At 46.0% G+C, this 16454-nt stretch overlaps 1 protein-coding gene across 1 annotated transcript in view; it reads right to left on the reverse strand.

Annotated features, from left to right (window-relative positions):
* The window catches only part of LOC142572885 (neural cell adhesion molecule 2-like), a 297408-nt gene extending 281574 nt beyond the window's left edge, over window positions 1-15834 (reverse strand). Inside the window, exon 1 of the mRNA XM_075682323.1 lies at window positions 14740-15834. Within this exon, the coding sequence (XP_075538438.1) occupies window positions 14740-14944 (205 nt within the window). The 5' untranslated portion in view covers window positions 14945-15834. The remainder of the gene's footprint in view (window positions 1-14739) is intronic.
* Window positions 15835-16454: the final 620 nt, after the last annotated feature.

Here is a 16454-nt window from a genome sequence, read left to right on the forward strand (position 1 = left end):
TGCCTGGCACACAGGCAGACAGACAGTTTATTTCGCATTCAGTTCTTACAAAGAAGAAAAAATGCAAGGACTGTGCGCCACCATTCACAAACCTCGGCAGCGGTTGTGGAGCATCTTTCTTTGCCGCAGGCGTCATGACCACGTGATCTATTTCGGTGACGGCAGCTGGTCAATAAGCCCACACATGCTGCCTCACGGCATCAATGTTGCCGGATTGTGAGAATTTCATCGCGGTGGCAAACTGGCTATGGTGTTGCGCTGCGAGAACTCGCGAGGTGATGGGCTGAACCCCAGACGGGGCGACCGCTATTGAAATGAGGCGAAGTGTAAAAGCGCTCCCGTACTTAAATTTTAGTGCACGGTAAATAATACCCGCTGGTCAAAGTTACTCCGGAGTCTAACCCTACGGTGCGCCTCATAATCAGACCGCGATTTCAGCAAGTAACTCGCGAGAATAGAATATGTATGTACACAAAGACACAAAGTTTTGACGAAGGTTTTCGACGGGCTTAGTGCTCCGCAACCCCTGTGCTATCGAGACTCGGAGGCAAAGTCATTGAGATTAAAGCAGCCAAGCGGCAGCAGCGATGCCTAGTGGACCACGACTAGAAGTGATTTTAAAGGCAGGCGATAATTCAAGCATCACGAAAGTCGCTGCATGAAGGCGGTGAAGATAAAAGCACGCCGCAGGCCTCATCTCCCTTCGCTCTCCATGCATGATCGCTTTTGTCTACACCATCACCCTCACGCCTCACTATTTTTTCTCCTACACAGCAGCAGGCAACCTTATTCTGCCTTTGGTGCCCACCTTTGTTTTCTTGTTTTCGTTATTCTCCTCGCGGTAGCTCCCGTGTAGCAATCTGCGGATCTCTCGTAATTTAGCGCTTAGTGCCTGAGACATTTTTGGTATTGTTCGTATTTATTTTACGCTAGACACAGTGTTTGCGCGTGAAAGGATACACACAAAGAAAGGACACGCAGAAAAATTGCTTGTTTGTGTGGTTTTGTGTGACCCCTTCTTTTCTATGCCTCTTTCTGCGCCCATTAAAAAATTTTAGCAGACACCACGAGCTAGTTCATGTTATGTCCAAATTTGCATTGAATTTTATCAGCTTTCAGAATGCAAGTTTTTTATTCCCTCTCTGGATTACAAGGATGATTGCAGTAGAAATTAGTGTGAAATGTGGGACACCAGCTTCACGATATGCCTAGAAGAAAAAAAGCTTAGTTTGTTTTCTCTTCCTGGGCTGATGTTACTTAGGAAGCGAAAATATGAACTTCATTACTCTCCGTTGAAACCTGCCGTTGCTCAAAACACGATTGCGTTTGCAAAGTGGCAGGTTCTCATAGATAAATGTAACTGACGTTTTTTTTTTGTTTTACTTTCGCCGCATCGTTTCATTGTGCCAAAAGTAAACGTGAGTTTATAAAATACGAACACAGGCAGAACTAATGTTCAGGTGAGCTCTGTGCGCGATCTTTCTGTCTTTTTTAATCATTGTGTTGTAAAATAATTGGGTCAACAGTATGTTCTATGCGGAGCGTACAGCTGCATATATTCCGACATTACACCTTGGACCGTTCGTTACCTGTGTTTTGTCAGAAATGGTTCTTGGACAAGTTAACAGTTAGTATCTTGAGGTACAACAAAAAGAGAGAGCGAGAGACAAACAGGACGACAGAAGAAGAGAACTTATGCAAAACTTGAGCTAGACATACGTCTAACCTGAATTCTTCGAAAAATATTCGCGTGCCGACCAGAGCACACGCGTAGACGCCTTGTTAGTGTCGTAATAAACAATAATACGTAAACCTATATATCGCACAAAACCACCATACCAGAAAAGATCAAATTGTTAGTGTGTCAGGAGGAATGAAAGCGCAGTCAAGTACATTTTGGAGATCAACTTCTATATTATGATGCGCATTTACGATACCACTTTCGGGTTTCGTTTCTACTTTCATTGTAACAGAAACATCAGCAAAGACGCAGTGAAGCAGCTCCTCTCAGCGTGCCTCGGCAGGTGCCCAGCCATGCTACTCAGGGCCAAGTTATAATGGCCACGCAATCTATCATTCATGCTCCCTCTCGACTGCGTGATCATTCAAGGTGGGTACGAAACTCAGGGACAATTGAAAGCTAAATGCCTTTTTGCTGTTTGAGAGCTCAGTGTGTGCCACCAGAACAAAAAAGAAGTCAATAAAGGAAACGGTGTTGCAATTACGCGTAAATGTGACTCTTCCAAGTACGAGCATAGACTGGACTTATATTCGGAGTAATTTTGCGTGCAATCCTTCGGTTCTTTTTTTTTCTGTTTTTCGCAAACCGAACTTTTATTACGCTAAATGTGCTTATTTTTCTGTTTAAACCTTAGAGAAAATGGCAGTCTTTGAACAAAGGGCGGCTGTCAATCATTTACTTAGCGAGTAGCTTCGAAGAAATAGCTGAAAACAATACTTTTCTTACACGAGGACATAAAACAATGGACTTGTGCGAAAAGATTCCTACTTTCTGCCTCATGCGATCTGTTTCCGGTGCGTGTTTTATGCAATTCTTTGAAAACAGCATTTAAGATCTGTAAAGATTGCTTCACCTAGTACAACTTCTGTTCAGGGCATAGCAACCTTGCAGCAGGCGCTCTGGATTCCAATTGTTATATGTTGACGGGTAACTTGTCACTTAAGAAGTAAATGTTGCCAACTTGCCACTTTTCAAGTTTGGTAGAAACTTTCTGGTGACACTTGTCCTTGTTTGCCCCATGTTTAAAAAAGAACATTGTTCTGGGTGCGGCCTCCTGTGACAAAATTTTTAATTTTTTTTTGTTTACTATCAAAGTATACTAGATGCCATCACTGCCAGTTCGACAAAAAAAATTAACTTCAAAATAAGAAATGAGGTTTAAGAGAAGAAAAAAAATATCGGAAAGTTTGGCCATATGAAATTTGTTCTGGTTCTTTTACTGCAAAATTTAGTCATTAGTCTTGCCTACGAACAGACACACTTCAGTGACGCTCACAGTGACGCTCACGGACAAAAAAGTAAGCAGGGTGCATGGGACCCTTTCTGTATACCTTTCTGTATAATCTGTCCGGTTTAGTGTACAACGAAGGCGCGCAGTAGCACCATCGCTAAGAGAATCGCTAATGGCGTAACAGAGGTCAACGAAATTGTATTGGCTTAGCTCCCTGTTCCCTAAGGCACCCGAAGTGACTCATTCTACTTATACGAATTTTACGAAATCTTCAAATCAAGTTACGCCAAATGTGAACGAAGACTTTCATTTTCTCTTAGTATCATTTATCTGTCACTTTCAAAAGCACTGCTGGAAAATAAACTAACAGCACAGTCAGTAAAGAGCACTGGAAACAAAACAAAAGTGTTGCAGGAAGCGGATATCTCTTCAATTCATAGTCGACAGTTAGAAAAGGCTCATCTTGGCCTGCCAAATAATTTTAATCGGTTAATCTAGCATGCTCTCTCAAAACACTTCATTTATTCAATCATTCAGTTAGAATGCTGCTGAGCAAAAAAAAAAATAACAGCTCGACTCGTTAAACTAAAAGCAATGCCATCGCGAGCAAACTGTTACCAGAATAGCTGCTGTGGATCATATCTCTTTAAAGAAGCTGTCTATCAGCTGTAAACGTGCATTCACTACCTGATCATTCAGAACGATTTGAATGAGGAGTATTGGTTTAGAGTGACGACTCAATTTTACTATGGTTTGCTTAGACAAGAATATTATCTGCGTAAAAGCGGCCTAAATAGAAGCCGTCATGCTGAGGCAAACCAAATGCTCGTCGTGACTTCACCGGTAGGTATTATGCTCGATTATTTACTTGTACTTGTCATGAAGCACGCAGTTGAGAACGTGTCTGGTTGTACGCACAAAACACATCCGGGAAGGCAGTCAGAAGTCGTGCCTTGAAAACCGAAACGTTTGTTGGCGTATATAAAGCAAAGCAATTGAGATCGCAGTAAGCACGTTATGTAACGAAAAAATGAAAAACAAAGACGCCAGAGGACCTCGAAGCAAGACAGCGGCGTTGAAAGGCTACTGTCATCTGGCCAAACTGAAAAAGAAATCCCGTTGCGCAAGGAAGCGGCTGACCGGTTTAGAGGAACAGGGTAAACGTAGGTACACAACAAAGAAAGGTCCTGTGACGACAGCAGCAGCACAAGAATAGCAAGAAAACGTGATTTGTATCGCATTTCACGAACAGGCAGCGCAACGAAGACCAAAAGTAGTGCACAGTGAAAAATTTCGATGGTGCGGCAGACGAAAGGAAATAAAACACATTTAAAAGTAAAACACAGGCGCCAGATGCACTGATGTGCGATCCTCTCTTGGATGGGACAGCAGCCCGAGCGCTCGCCTTGGCTTTCTACGCTATAGAGCGTGGTATGCGTAAGACGGCACACTTCGTCTTCCCTTTCGTTCATTATATTTTGGATCGCGGATACGCCCAGTAAAAACAGAAAATTGGAGGTCCCTGCGGCGATGGCCTAGCGGACAGCTGCCACGAATGGCTCGAAGCGAAATTTTAAGCTGAAGCACCTTTCATGACAACCCCTGTCCTCTTCCTTCTGCAAACCACCAGCTTTCACGCTCCTTAGCGCGTCCTTCTTACATCTCCTTGTTTTCCCTACCGTTTTTGGAAGCGTGCGTGCCAGCTTATTGGCTGGTACACGCGTGTCGTACTGGGAGAGTAAGTTGGCCTTTGTTTATGAAGAAAACGCGCACAAATGTCTGACTGCATCTTCTGCACCTAAATATCGTTACCGTCAGTCTCCAGATAGTTTGCTTTATTTTATGATATTTGCGGCATTTGCTCTCAATCAGCCAAAACGATACACGATTAAATCCCTTTATGTTTTCATTCTGGCGAAATTGTTATGTCCCTTCTCCTTTCTGCGCATTTTCACGCTAAAGTACGCTACGTAATTTCACGCAAAGGCGAGACGTTGAGCCGTTCATATCTTTCAGCATCTGTTGACTCCTTATCACCTAAATGGTCGGGGTACCATCAGTAGGTTGGAGGTATTTTGAGAATACCCGTTTAGTGCATGATGTTAGCCCACTGAAGTGTGTGATACACAGGTTGCTTTCTGGTGCCTTCAGCAAAAGAGACCAGACACAAGGGTGCCTATCACTTGCGGACTGCCAACGTCGAGGTTTGTTCTTTGCACAGGAATAACTGGACTCTCCATTCCCCTTACGCCACGTGGCCTGTCACGCAAACCTTGGAAACTACGCAGATGTTGCGGTAGGCTGGATGAGCAACGGGTCTGTAGACTTCACGTGTTCACATAGGAGCAAACTATAGCGTATGTAAAAAAAATATTTTTTTTATCTTCCCACGTCCCGCTTTCTTACTATACAACACCTCCACACCCCACCATCCAAGAAGGCCGATTTTGGCACGTCGCAACAAAGGCAAAGCTTTATTTTAACATGCACCTTATTCTGAACAGAGGCAACTAAGGTGCCAGCTTTCCCAGTTGCGCGAAATTTATTCTTGAAGAAAAAGCTGACACGCAGTTTCTAACTTTGCAGGCAGAAAGGAAAGCGAAAAATGGCGTTCCATTTGGCTAATTTCTTTCTATTCTTTGAAAGTAGGGCCGCTTTGATGTTTGGAAAGCCCGCGGCTAATTCCAATTTGCATGCAGCGAGTTCTCATGTCAGCGTTCGCGGAATTCAGTTTGCACAAATGTGATTCCAATGTTTAAGCTTCTGAAGGGTGAATCCGTGTGATGGAACCACTGGGACGAGTTCAATATAATGTGAGCGAGAGCCTACGTACACTAGCGTACCCTGTGGTGGCACAACGTTTTCAGGATGCCGACTACGAGACTAAAAGCAAGTAATGTTGAAATACGTGATTTCGGTGCCTATGGAAGCCTGGCTTAGACGCTCCGTATGGAGTCCAGTAATTCTATAAGCTTGTCTGCAGGATTCGTCACAACATAACTCGGTATTTAACGCAATCCAGACATATTGCGTGAGGTTTTTTTGAGTTGTTGGAATAACGCACGGTTCCGTTTCAACAGGCCTGGAGTTGCCTAGAGCTGTAAATTAAATTTTGTTATTCATACTGCGACCCCACTGAGGCGTCTCGCAGGAACAGGTTAGAAATAAACATGGCAGAATACACATACTGCACGAAGATAAGCTGAGCAGCCGTGTATAGCGGCTTCATATTCCTTCAGTGACAAACGCCTCATATATTTTTACGATATCATTGAGTGATGCTCAAGAAATGAGCCGCCGCGAGAACGACAAAGAAGTTGGTCGGTGCCCTTGGCACGAGCGAGTGTCAGCCTGGCTGCGTGGCTCCAGTGTAAATAGCGTGTAAATAGCATCTTTCATCTCTCTTTTCACACGTAACACTTCTGGTGGAGGTGAGCGATCCCCGTCCTCACGACGGATTCCGAAGTGGTCGGCACACCGAGCTTGTCACCATGCCTCCCGGTGACGAGCCCGCCTCTGCAACGGCTTCGGCTCGTCCGACTGCTCCAATCGTCACGGCTGCCCCACATCGTGATACAGGTGTGTTTTCTGGCCTGGAGGGACATGATGTCGACGACTGGATCAAGCTGCATGAACACGCCAGTGCTAATAATAGGTGGGACCCAACCATTATGCAACGGCCCTGCCACCTTTGAGCGTATGAACGACTCCTTGCTCCAAGGTTTCAAATGGTCCACATGCCTCTGCTACCTCGATGACGTCATCGTCTTCTCGCCAACGTTCGACACTCACGTTGAGCATCTCACAACTATACTTGATGTATTTCGAAAGGTGACGCTGCAACTTAAGTCCAAATGTCGTTTTGGCCACCGACAAATTACTCTTCTGGGCAATCTCGTTGACGCTTCCGGAGTACGCCTGATCCCGACAAAACTCGCGGTGTCCGAGAGTTTCTGGTTCCGAAGACAGCCGCAGACGTTCAAAGTTTTGTAGGGCTGTGCTCGTACTTTCGTCGTTTTGTTCGAGATTTTGCGACAATAGCTAGGCCCCTAACTAATCTTTTGAACAAAGGCGTACAATTCTCGTGGGGTACTGCAGAAGCCGCCGCCCTCTCTTGTCTCGTCACTCTTCTAACCTCATTACCCATTCTCGCCCACTTCGACCGTGATGCCCCTACACAATTACGTACAGATGCCAGCGGTCATGGCGTAGGTGCCGTCTTAGCCCAGCGTCAGCGTGGCAAGGATCGCGTTATTGCTTACGCGAGCCGCCTCCTAGCACCATCGGAGCGCAACTATTCCATTGCGGAACGCGAATGCCTTGCTGTTGTCTGTGCGGTTGCGAAGTTCTGTCCTTACCTTTACGGTGGCACTTTTTCCGTAGTCAATGACCATCATACTCCCTGCTGGCTCTCATCGCTAAAAGATCCTACAGGCCGGCTTGGTCGATGGGCTTTGAGGCTACAGGAATTTTCATTTTCCGTGGTGTACAAGTCTGGCTGCCTGCACCAAGACGCTGACAGTTTGTCGCGTTACCCTGTTGACGACTCTGACTCCTCCAATACTGCCAGTGTTTCTTGCGTATTCTCTGTATGCCAGCTGCTTCATTTCGTCGACGAGCAAGGCCGTGACGCCTACATCAGAGCACTCATCGACCGTTTTGAACACTCTCCGGCCGATGTTGCTCTACGCCTCTTCGTCCTCCGCGACGGTACTCTGCACCGTCGTAACCTTCATCCGGACGGCTCTGAGTTCCTGCTTGTAATACCTAAACACCTCCGCTCCATCGTTCTAGAAGAGCTTCACGACGCACCAATGGCAGGACACCTCGGCGTATATCGAACCTATGACCGTGTACGTCGCCGTTTTTTCTAGTCGGGCCTTGCCCGTTCCGTACGACGTTACGTCGCCGCTTGTGAACTTTGCCAACGACGCAAGAAGCCTTCCGAGCTCCCCGCTGGTTACCTGCAGCCGCTCGACATCCCTGCCGAGCCCTTCCATCGTGTCGGCTTGGACCTTCTAGGCCCATTTCCGGAATCCACATCAGGAAATAAGTGGGTTGCAGTCGCGGCGGACTGCGCGACCCGCTACGCCGTAACCCGTGCTCTGCTGACCAGTTGCGCAACTGATGTTGCAGACTTCCTCCTACATGATATCATTTTGATGCGTGGTGCTCCGCGTCAATTGCTTACAGACCGCGGCCGCACCTTTTTGGCCAAAGTCATTGACGACATCATGCGCGCCTGCTCAATACAGCATAAATTTACTACCTCCTACCACCCCCAAACGAACGGCCTCACTGAGCGTTTAAACCGCACCCTTACAGACATGCTATCGAAATACGTTTCAGACGACCACCGTGACTGGGACCTGGCTCTACCTTACATTACCTTTGCGTAGAACTCTTCCCGCCTCGAAACTGCTGGCTTTTCCCCGTTTTACCTCTTGTATGGCCGCGAACCGACGCTACCACGGGACACTGTGCTTCCGTCCGCCACAGCTTCAACTAGCGATTATGCCCGTGATGCAATTTTCCATGCTGATGCATGCTCGCCAACTTGCGCGTGCTCGTCTGCAAGTCTGTCAAGGCATGCAGAAACAACGCTACTACCTCCGTAACCATGACGTCCATTTTGTGCCCGGCGCCCTCGTGTTGCTTTGGTCACCATCGCGTAAAGTCGGCCTTTGTGAAAAACTGCTTTCTTTTTACACAGGCCCATATCGCGTGATACACTAAGTGACCGATGTCACCTACAAAATCGTTCTAGCCACGAACACTAAGTCCTCCGCTGTGACAACCAGTGACATTGTCCACGTTGCTCAACTCAAGCCCTACAACTCTCAATGCACCGTGGATATTTAACAGCACCGTGACGGTCCTTTGGCCGCCGGGGGGGTAATATTACGATATCATCGAGTGATGCTCAAGAGATGAGCCGCCGCGAGAGTTACGAAGTTGGTCGGTGCCCTTGGCACGAGCGAGTGTCAGCCTGGCTGCCTGACTCCAGTGTAAGTAGCCTGTAAATAGCATCTTTCGTCTGTGTCTTTCCACACGTAACAATATGAACAAGCCACCGGTTCGAAATTCTAGTAGCACCAAGGAAGATGCCATGTTGAAGTCTCAGTAGTTCTTGCATCAATTGGTAGAATATTAGAGGGATATAAAGTCTAGTCAGTGATGATAAGCAGGAATTAATGCTGCGATGAGTACCGCTACGTATATTCTAAGGTAATTACAAATGCCGCCAATACGACTTAAAAGCAGTACGTTGTTGCTCTACCACAAATCCATGGTTCACCAGTGTTGATTATGTCTTACGCCCGCTTTTCCTTTTACAAACCGCAGCCAATTGTGTACATCTAGGAACTTCGGTAAGAATCCGCTGTACTGATCGTATGGTGCTGATAGCTACAAGAACACGACGCGCGAAAATGAGTATTTTCTGCTGCATACGCAACCAACTCCACTTGATTGGAGCTAGGCATATATTGAATTACGCGAAGAAGAAAGTATGTCAAAGAAGTACGTCGAATTCGCAACGTTTTGTTTTGTAAACGGTCCTTGCTGCTGCTCAGTTAACTTCGACAATAATATGTCTACCATCAGAATTGGCTCATATCTGCTCTTCTGAGCATTTAGCCTTTGCCCTTTTTGTTTTCTTATATCATATATATATATATATATATATATATATATATATATATATATATATATATATATAATCATATTCTTCGTAATATATTAAAGTTTTGCATCCATCCATCCCATCCATCCATTCTTCGTAATAGTAGGGTGACACAGAAACGTGTACAACAGGTCATTTATATATCGTTGATGATGGCTGAAACCATTTACCCACACAAATTTTTCCATGAAAATATATGCAATACTTTATTTCAGCTATTTCCAACAGTGAATTTTCATGCAGGTTGTTTACCTAGTTGTACGGTTCATATCGCACCTATATTGCTCGACACTGAAAGGCAAGGCGGTATTTAAACCTCTGTCAAAACGCTCAATGTTAACATTGATGAGTCACGCATTTCTGGGTGCTAGAGGAACTGTATTCATGTCCTCTTATTCTTGTTATTCCACCAATGTAATGAAACAACAGGTGTCGATTAATCCGTCACGCAATATATCCTGTGATATAAGCAGTCCCAAGCAGAAAGGTTTGCTGATAAAGTTGCCTTGTTTTTACTGATTTATTTATTTATATGCTTATTTGCAATACTGTCAGTCTCAGTGAGACCAAAGCAGGTGTGCATTGTGTTACACAGTTTCACAAAAAGAAAGAAGCGTCTCAAGTTGCATGGTACAGTAAAAAAAGAAAAAAAAAGCTACTTTAAGCACTGAAAAAATCCCCAATGACGATGTGAAATACAATACTTTTGTTTAGTATATTACCACTTAATAACGAATAAAGTATTACTAAAATGTGTATAAACGATTGTGAATGAATGACCGCTCTAAAATTACAGAAGTTATACACATAACAGCGGCGCCGATTTGACCCTTACTTGTCATTTACTAATATGGAAACTCTTTCTATATGACGCAACCTTCGGGAATGTCTTGGTCGTCTTTTTAGCGTGTATACAATCTTGACATTTCTAGCCCCCCAGTAACAACAACGGTACAATAGAAAAAAATGTCTGAAAATTGTAGCTAGGCAACGATTCTCAAAACTTTGATTCGGTTTTGCTACAAGCTCTCCGACTGCACTTCAACTTTGAGGCATATTATTTAATACAGAGTACAACTCAGCCAACTCCGCCGCCAATTCAGAACCAAACTGAAGTGGAAGAAAAGAAACCCGCGGTAACTTCACGACAATGGGTGTGAGCTTCAACATAGTATAACAAACGCTCCCGCATTGAACTTGAGATGCGTAGAAACCTCATGGCACTGCAAAAGCAACAACAAAAATAGTAAAATAACATATTCAGTTCTTTCTCACGAGAGCTTGCAAGTCACTCAGTTTAGAACATCTTCACTGCAGCAGAAACTACTCGGCTAATGACCCAAATAGAGGAACGTAAATCATGTCTTATAAACAAAGGGTAACGAACAGTCGACGTGGTCATAGGCAGCACAGCACACTGAAGAGCACAGCTGCTCGCTCGCATTGCCTGCCAATAATACTAATGCACCAAAAGATTTAGTGAGGCGCATCGAATTTTTCTGTGAAGTAAGCACAGATATCTCAAACAAAGTTTCTTGCAATGTGCTGTTCAAAACGCCTGTTTCTTATAGTGATAAGCTTTGAACTCTTGAGTGCTTTAAGAACAGCTCAGTTGTGTGGCTACAGTATAATAAATAAGTTGCAGTTTCACCCGAATTGCAAAGCATCAATTGCGTCAAAAAAATAGTTGACAGCCTTACGAATTAAGGATATTAATTTTATCGCCCATATCAATTTCTAAGCATTTGTTTACTAACTAAATTAACAGGCATGGTGTCACTGGCGCACAAGCAAACGTGAACACACCTCACTCGATGACGGTGCGAACTTACTTCCAAAACGTTGGGGCGAGAAAGCGCTGCAGTATCAGCGAGCGAATTGACCTGCGTGTTGCCTTTCGCTTCAACGCTGACTAAGCGATGAAAACACAGCGCGCATGGAGCTATCGGCACTCGCCTCATGCACAGATCGCTTTGAAGTAGGTCCCGCGTGGTGGCTACGCGCGGCCGCGCCACACGCAGCATCATCATCATCATCAGCCTGGTTACGCCCACTGCAGGTCAGAGGCCTCTCCCATACTTCTCCAACTATCCCGGTCATGTGCTAACTGTGGTCGTGTTGTACCTGCAAACTTCTTTATCTCATCCGCCTACCTAACTTTCTGCCGCCACCTGCTACGCTTCCCTTCCCTTGGAATCCAGTCCGTAACCCTTAATGACCATCGGTTATCTTCCCTCCTCATACGCAGCAGCCACTGGAGTAAAACGCCATCCCGTCCCCTTCCCAAAGCGCCTTATGCCCGATGGAAGACGGCGCGCTTCCTCTCTGCTTTCCACCCTTGCGCAATCGAGATTCAGACGGCCATCGCGTGCTTTCACTTGCACATGCAGCATACGGAGCGCGGCAGCGATGTTATCGCACTTAAGAGTTTATACGGAACCTCATGGTGCGGACGACAAAATGTGCCTGGAGTGTTCATATAACTTAAATCGTAATAAAAGTTCGAAAAATATTATGTGAAAAAGAAAACTTCCATTAGCAGAAATTGTGAAGTTTGTTGCTACATGTTCCGGTCAATAAGGAGGAGGCGAAAGAGGAGAAAGAAATACAGCGAGGCTAGTAAGCGCAAGTAAATAAGCGCGAAGCAAACCACCATACACAAAACGACACAGGACGATACACGCCAAGGAAATTCCGAACAATAAACGCTCGTAGCACTGCGCCCATTGGGTACGCAACGGCGTTGCGTGCGTAAGGGTGTTATGTTCTGCATAGCGAACGCAACCATAACGGTATGTGATGGATATGTGTAGACCCAGTGGACACGCATCCCATTCTTCATCACATTCTGTCACTTGCGTCTCGGCAACGAATTATTCGTGATGTGCGCTTCTTTTCGAATAGATTAACCTTCTGTAAGTTTGACTCTCAGACCCACGCATGTACGACACCAGTTCTCGCACTGAGCAGTAAGGGCAGAAAACACGAATGTTCCTGTCAGCAAGCACACGCTGCGGCACGGCCAACCCTCCCCCCTCCCCCCCCCCACACACAGAGATCCAAAAGGCAACAAATTTTAGGCACGAATATCACAAATTTCAAGAAATCTGACAGATATGCTGTTCCACGGTAAGCTTGCAACATTTGTGTGATGTCTATGCGATGTAATACACGAATACCAAATTTGAGATAAAATTGGCTACGGTTATTTAATAGCAAGTTCTACTTCACAGGAAATAACTTGCGGTGTGATTTCATTCGTCTTTTTTATTTCCTTTTTTTTTACGAGAAACATCCTTAGAGTCGGTCAGAGGAGGTCACTTGCTAAAAGCGTAGATAGCAAGACAGGTTATTGGATTAAAACCTACATCATTCCAACTTTACTAGGCACGCGCCTTACTTTAGCATCCCTGCGTAGGGAAATGAATCAAATGCTGGATCGTGCATTTGTGGTCAGCGCAGAAACATGCGTTCTTGCGCCACGCGCGACGCAATCGGAGCTAAATTTATCCTGACGCGAGCAGTTAAGAGAGTCGTCGCTCGGCAACATATACGTTTCTCTATCCGAGGAGGAATGTTCGTTCTTCAGAGAGCTTACTATGCCATAGTAGGTATTATTTGTCGTGCTCAAACCTGTGCTCCCCAAGAGTTATGCCTTCCATGCGCGAAATTTGTTGCAGAAATTTCACAATTGCTCCGCTACGGCCCCAGCGTTCAAAACGCATAGTCCAGAAATAGCGTGAAGACGCTCAGACGGACCCCCTGCGTTCAAAACGCATATACCAGAAATAGTGTGAAGAGGCTCAGAAAGCAGGACAGAGGGATATCCAACCTCTTTGACCACGCTGGAACGTGTCCCTCTGCGTTATGGAGTGCAAGTGCAGGAGATTTAGGCAAGCGCTGAAGGCCCAACAATCTTACCGAGCGGCATGCTCGAATGTCGTAGGGCATTCTAGGGCGCCACCAGGGGGTATAACTTTTAACCCAGTACTAAAATATACTTTACAGAAGAAATGAGCCCACTGCTATCAAGGAGAGAGTGCAATTACAAGAACGGTAAGATACCCACTAGCTGTACCAGATTAGCGTATAACCTACCTAGTCCGTGAATAAATGTAACGTGTGTATGTGGTGAGGTTATTTCTGTGGCCTAGTGCCTAAACATTCTTTGCAGAACGCAAAAGAAGTTTCACGCGCCCTACAGCGGGCTGCCTCACAGATAAAGCCAGCCCGATTATTTTTGAGCTGCGAGGCATTGAACTCTGCTTCCAAATAAACGTCCCTACTGAATAGCTGGCACCGGCTACGCCCACTGGAATGTGCTTAAAACAGTGGTGACAATGTTTTTAAGTATAATCTTTAGTTCTGCCGTTGTATACTCATGTCAATGAGCGACTTGGTCTCGGTGTGCCCTACTGTTATTATGGCCGCTAAAGAAGGATCGTCTCAGAAGTGGGCACACAGACTCTGGCACATCTCAAGCAATGTCTGTTAATGCCCCCTTTAGTTCGTTCAATAATGTTAGTTGTCACACTGTCATGTTGTATGCATTTCCATGGTTAAGACTATTTCTGTGCATTGAGGCCACCACACGCCATGCGCTTGAAACAGCAGATTGCGCTTCAGCACCTTACAGGAAACAAGGACTGGTGTAATGTTACGCTTCTTTTCGCTTGATTCTGTTCATATTTTCTCGTCACATGCGGCCGATACCAGCGATATTTCGTGGGCACAGCGCCACTTAGAGCATTGACGAAGCGCGAAAGAAAATAACATTGATATATGATTCTTTCATTATACCGGCCACCCATGTGATATGGAGAACTTACAACACTGCGTCGTGAGTCTACGCGCCTAAATTATGCGCTTTGACAACTGGGAGAAATAAAATGTGACGATGAGTACTCAGTCGAGTTGGCGTCAGCAGACTTACCAAGTACATGCGTATAGTTATACGTACATGCGCTCACCCTCGCAGTCGTCACGAAGCAACACATAATTCGCCATACACACAAAAAAAAAAAATAAAGCGCTCGCTGAAAGCTTCATGAAACAGCCGAAAGAAAGGCGACACCTTCTCACCTCTCGAATGCATCGACGACACTTCCGGCGCGCCCAAGACGAGCGCCAGCGCTGCCAGCACCGCAACGTTCGCCGTGTTCAGCGCTCGCGGTCGACGCCGACGCCAGTTCGAGGAAGTGGGTCCGCGAATATCCGTTGTCGTCCAGCTCGGCCGATATCCACAGCAGGCGGCGACAACGCACGTCGCTGAAGACGCTGATGCCATCGCGCACAACGAGACGACGATGCACTAGGCCCCATGGGGGCCTGCCACTGTGGGGCGGCTTCTCTGCAGTCCTCTCGTCAGCTACATCCCGGTACAAAGACCGTTGGGCTAAGAACTATGACACCTGTTCGAGAAAACACAATAAGGAGACTAACGGAGTTACTTTTTTTGCCGCCTCTCGTGCACTTTTCTAACAATCTACATGCTTATGCGAACGCGCAAAATTCGTCCAATGTCGACCGGCAGATATATACAGTCACGCTGCTGCCTGAACTGATTTTCAAACTTTCAAATGAAAATAAAGCGTGGTTCACGAACCCATACCAAGTACACGTGCAAGATATGCATTTCGCGACATGGCGTACAGTGAATGACGCCAGACACAAGCGCAGATGAAAAAGGACGCCGGAACAAAATGACACGAGACGCAAAAAAATTCGATCCGAAAGCCGAAATACGAATCCACACGATCCGGTGTATCCCTTGAACGAGCGCGATAATCCTCAGCAGTGCGAATTCACGTTGCAGGGCATGACTGGCCCCGCGCACCACCCGGCAGCCACTCTGGCGACATTTCCCACGCCACACACTGGTGAGTTCACGCGAGGAGCCAAGGCAGGACAACGCTTAAAGTTTCGCGCACTGCATACATACACAGATTAAAAAAAAAAAGCGTACACACCGCTTTCCACAAGCCGACACTTTCAGCACGCGCTTTCTCCAATATTCGATAGCACCGTGACACGTGAAGAGATGAAGGGTCTCCCGAGCTCACAGACGGAGAGCGGAACAAAAAAAACGCGAGGAGAAAAACGCGCCTCCTGCAAATTCCTCTTCTCGGCGCTCGTCGCGGGAGATATCGCCGTTGCACGGAACTCTGGTCCGGGAGCGTAGCGCCGAACTCTTTGGGGCGGCGCGCACGGGCACCGGCGGCAGCGCCGTGCGTTCCCATAAACGCTCGGGAGTTGAGAATTGATCGGGCCACAGCATTGGTGCGCCATCTGTGAGTCTCAGCTTAAGCTTCTTGGGTTTATTTGGCAGGACAAACGCACACGTTCGGACGACGCTTACTAAAGGGGAACTCGGACGTAACTCTCCCAAGGGTTGCTTGCATGAATAACGACTATTAAATATCGTATGGTTACTTCATATTTATTTTTTATTTTTTTTGCCTTACCTCCTTTGGCAACGCCGAAAGCAGACAGGTTTATCGGCATAGACGCTGAGGCATGTACTAAGCTTATTAAGTTCCTTTTTTTCTTTCCCGATATTCTTTCGCCTAGCAATTGATGAAACGTTTCTTTCAACGTAGGCGTCTCATCGTATTACGGCGTAAAGCTGTCTGCATACGACCATCCCCACAAGCATAGGAATTCGCTTTTGGATAAAGTACTTTTCAGGTGTTCTTCCCTATTATTTAGTAGTTTACATAAGGTCGAAGAGAAGCAGAGCAGAAGTACGAACATGATACGCTAACAAATGAAAAATGCTCGCACCTTAAGAAAAATTG

This window comes from Dermacentor variabilis, chromosome 2, assembly GCF_050947875.1.
Source record: "Dermacentor variabilis isolate Ectoservices chromosome 2, ASM5094787v1, whole genome shotgun sequence".
NCBI lineage: Eukaryota > Metazoa > Arthropoda > Arachnida > Ixodida > Ixodidae > Dermacentor > Dermacentor variabilis.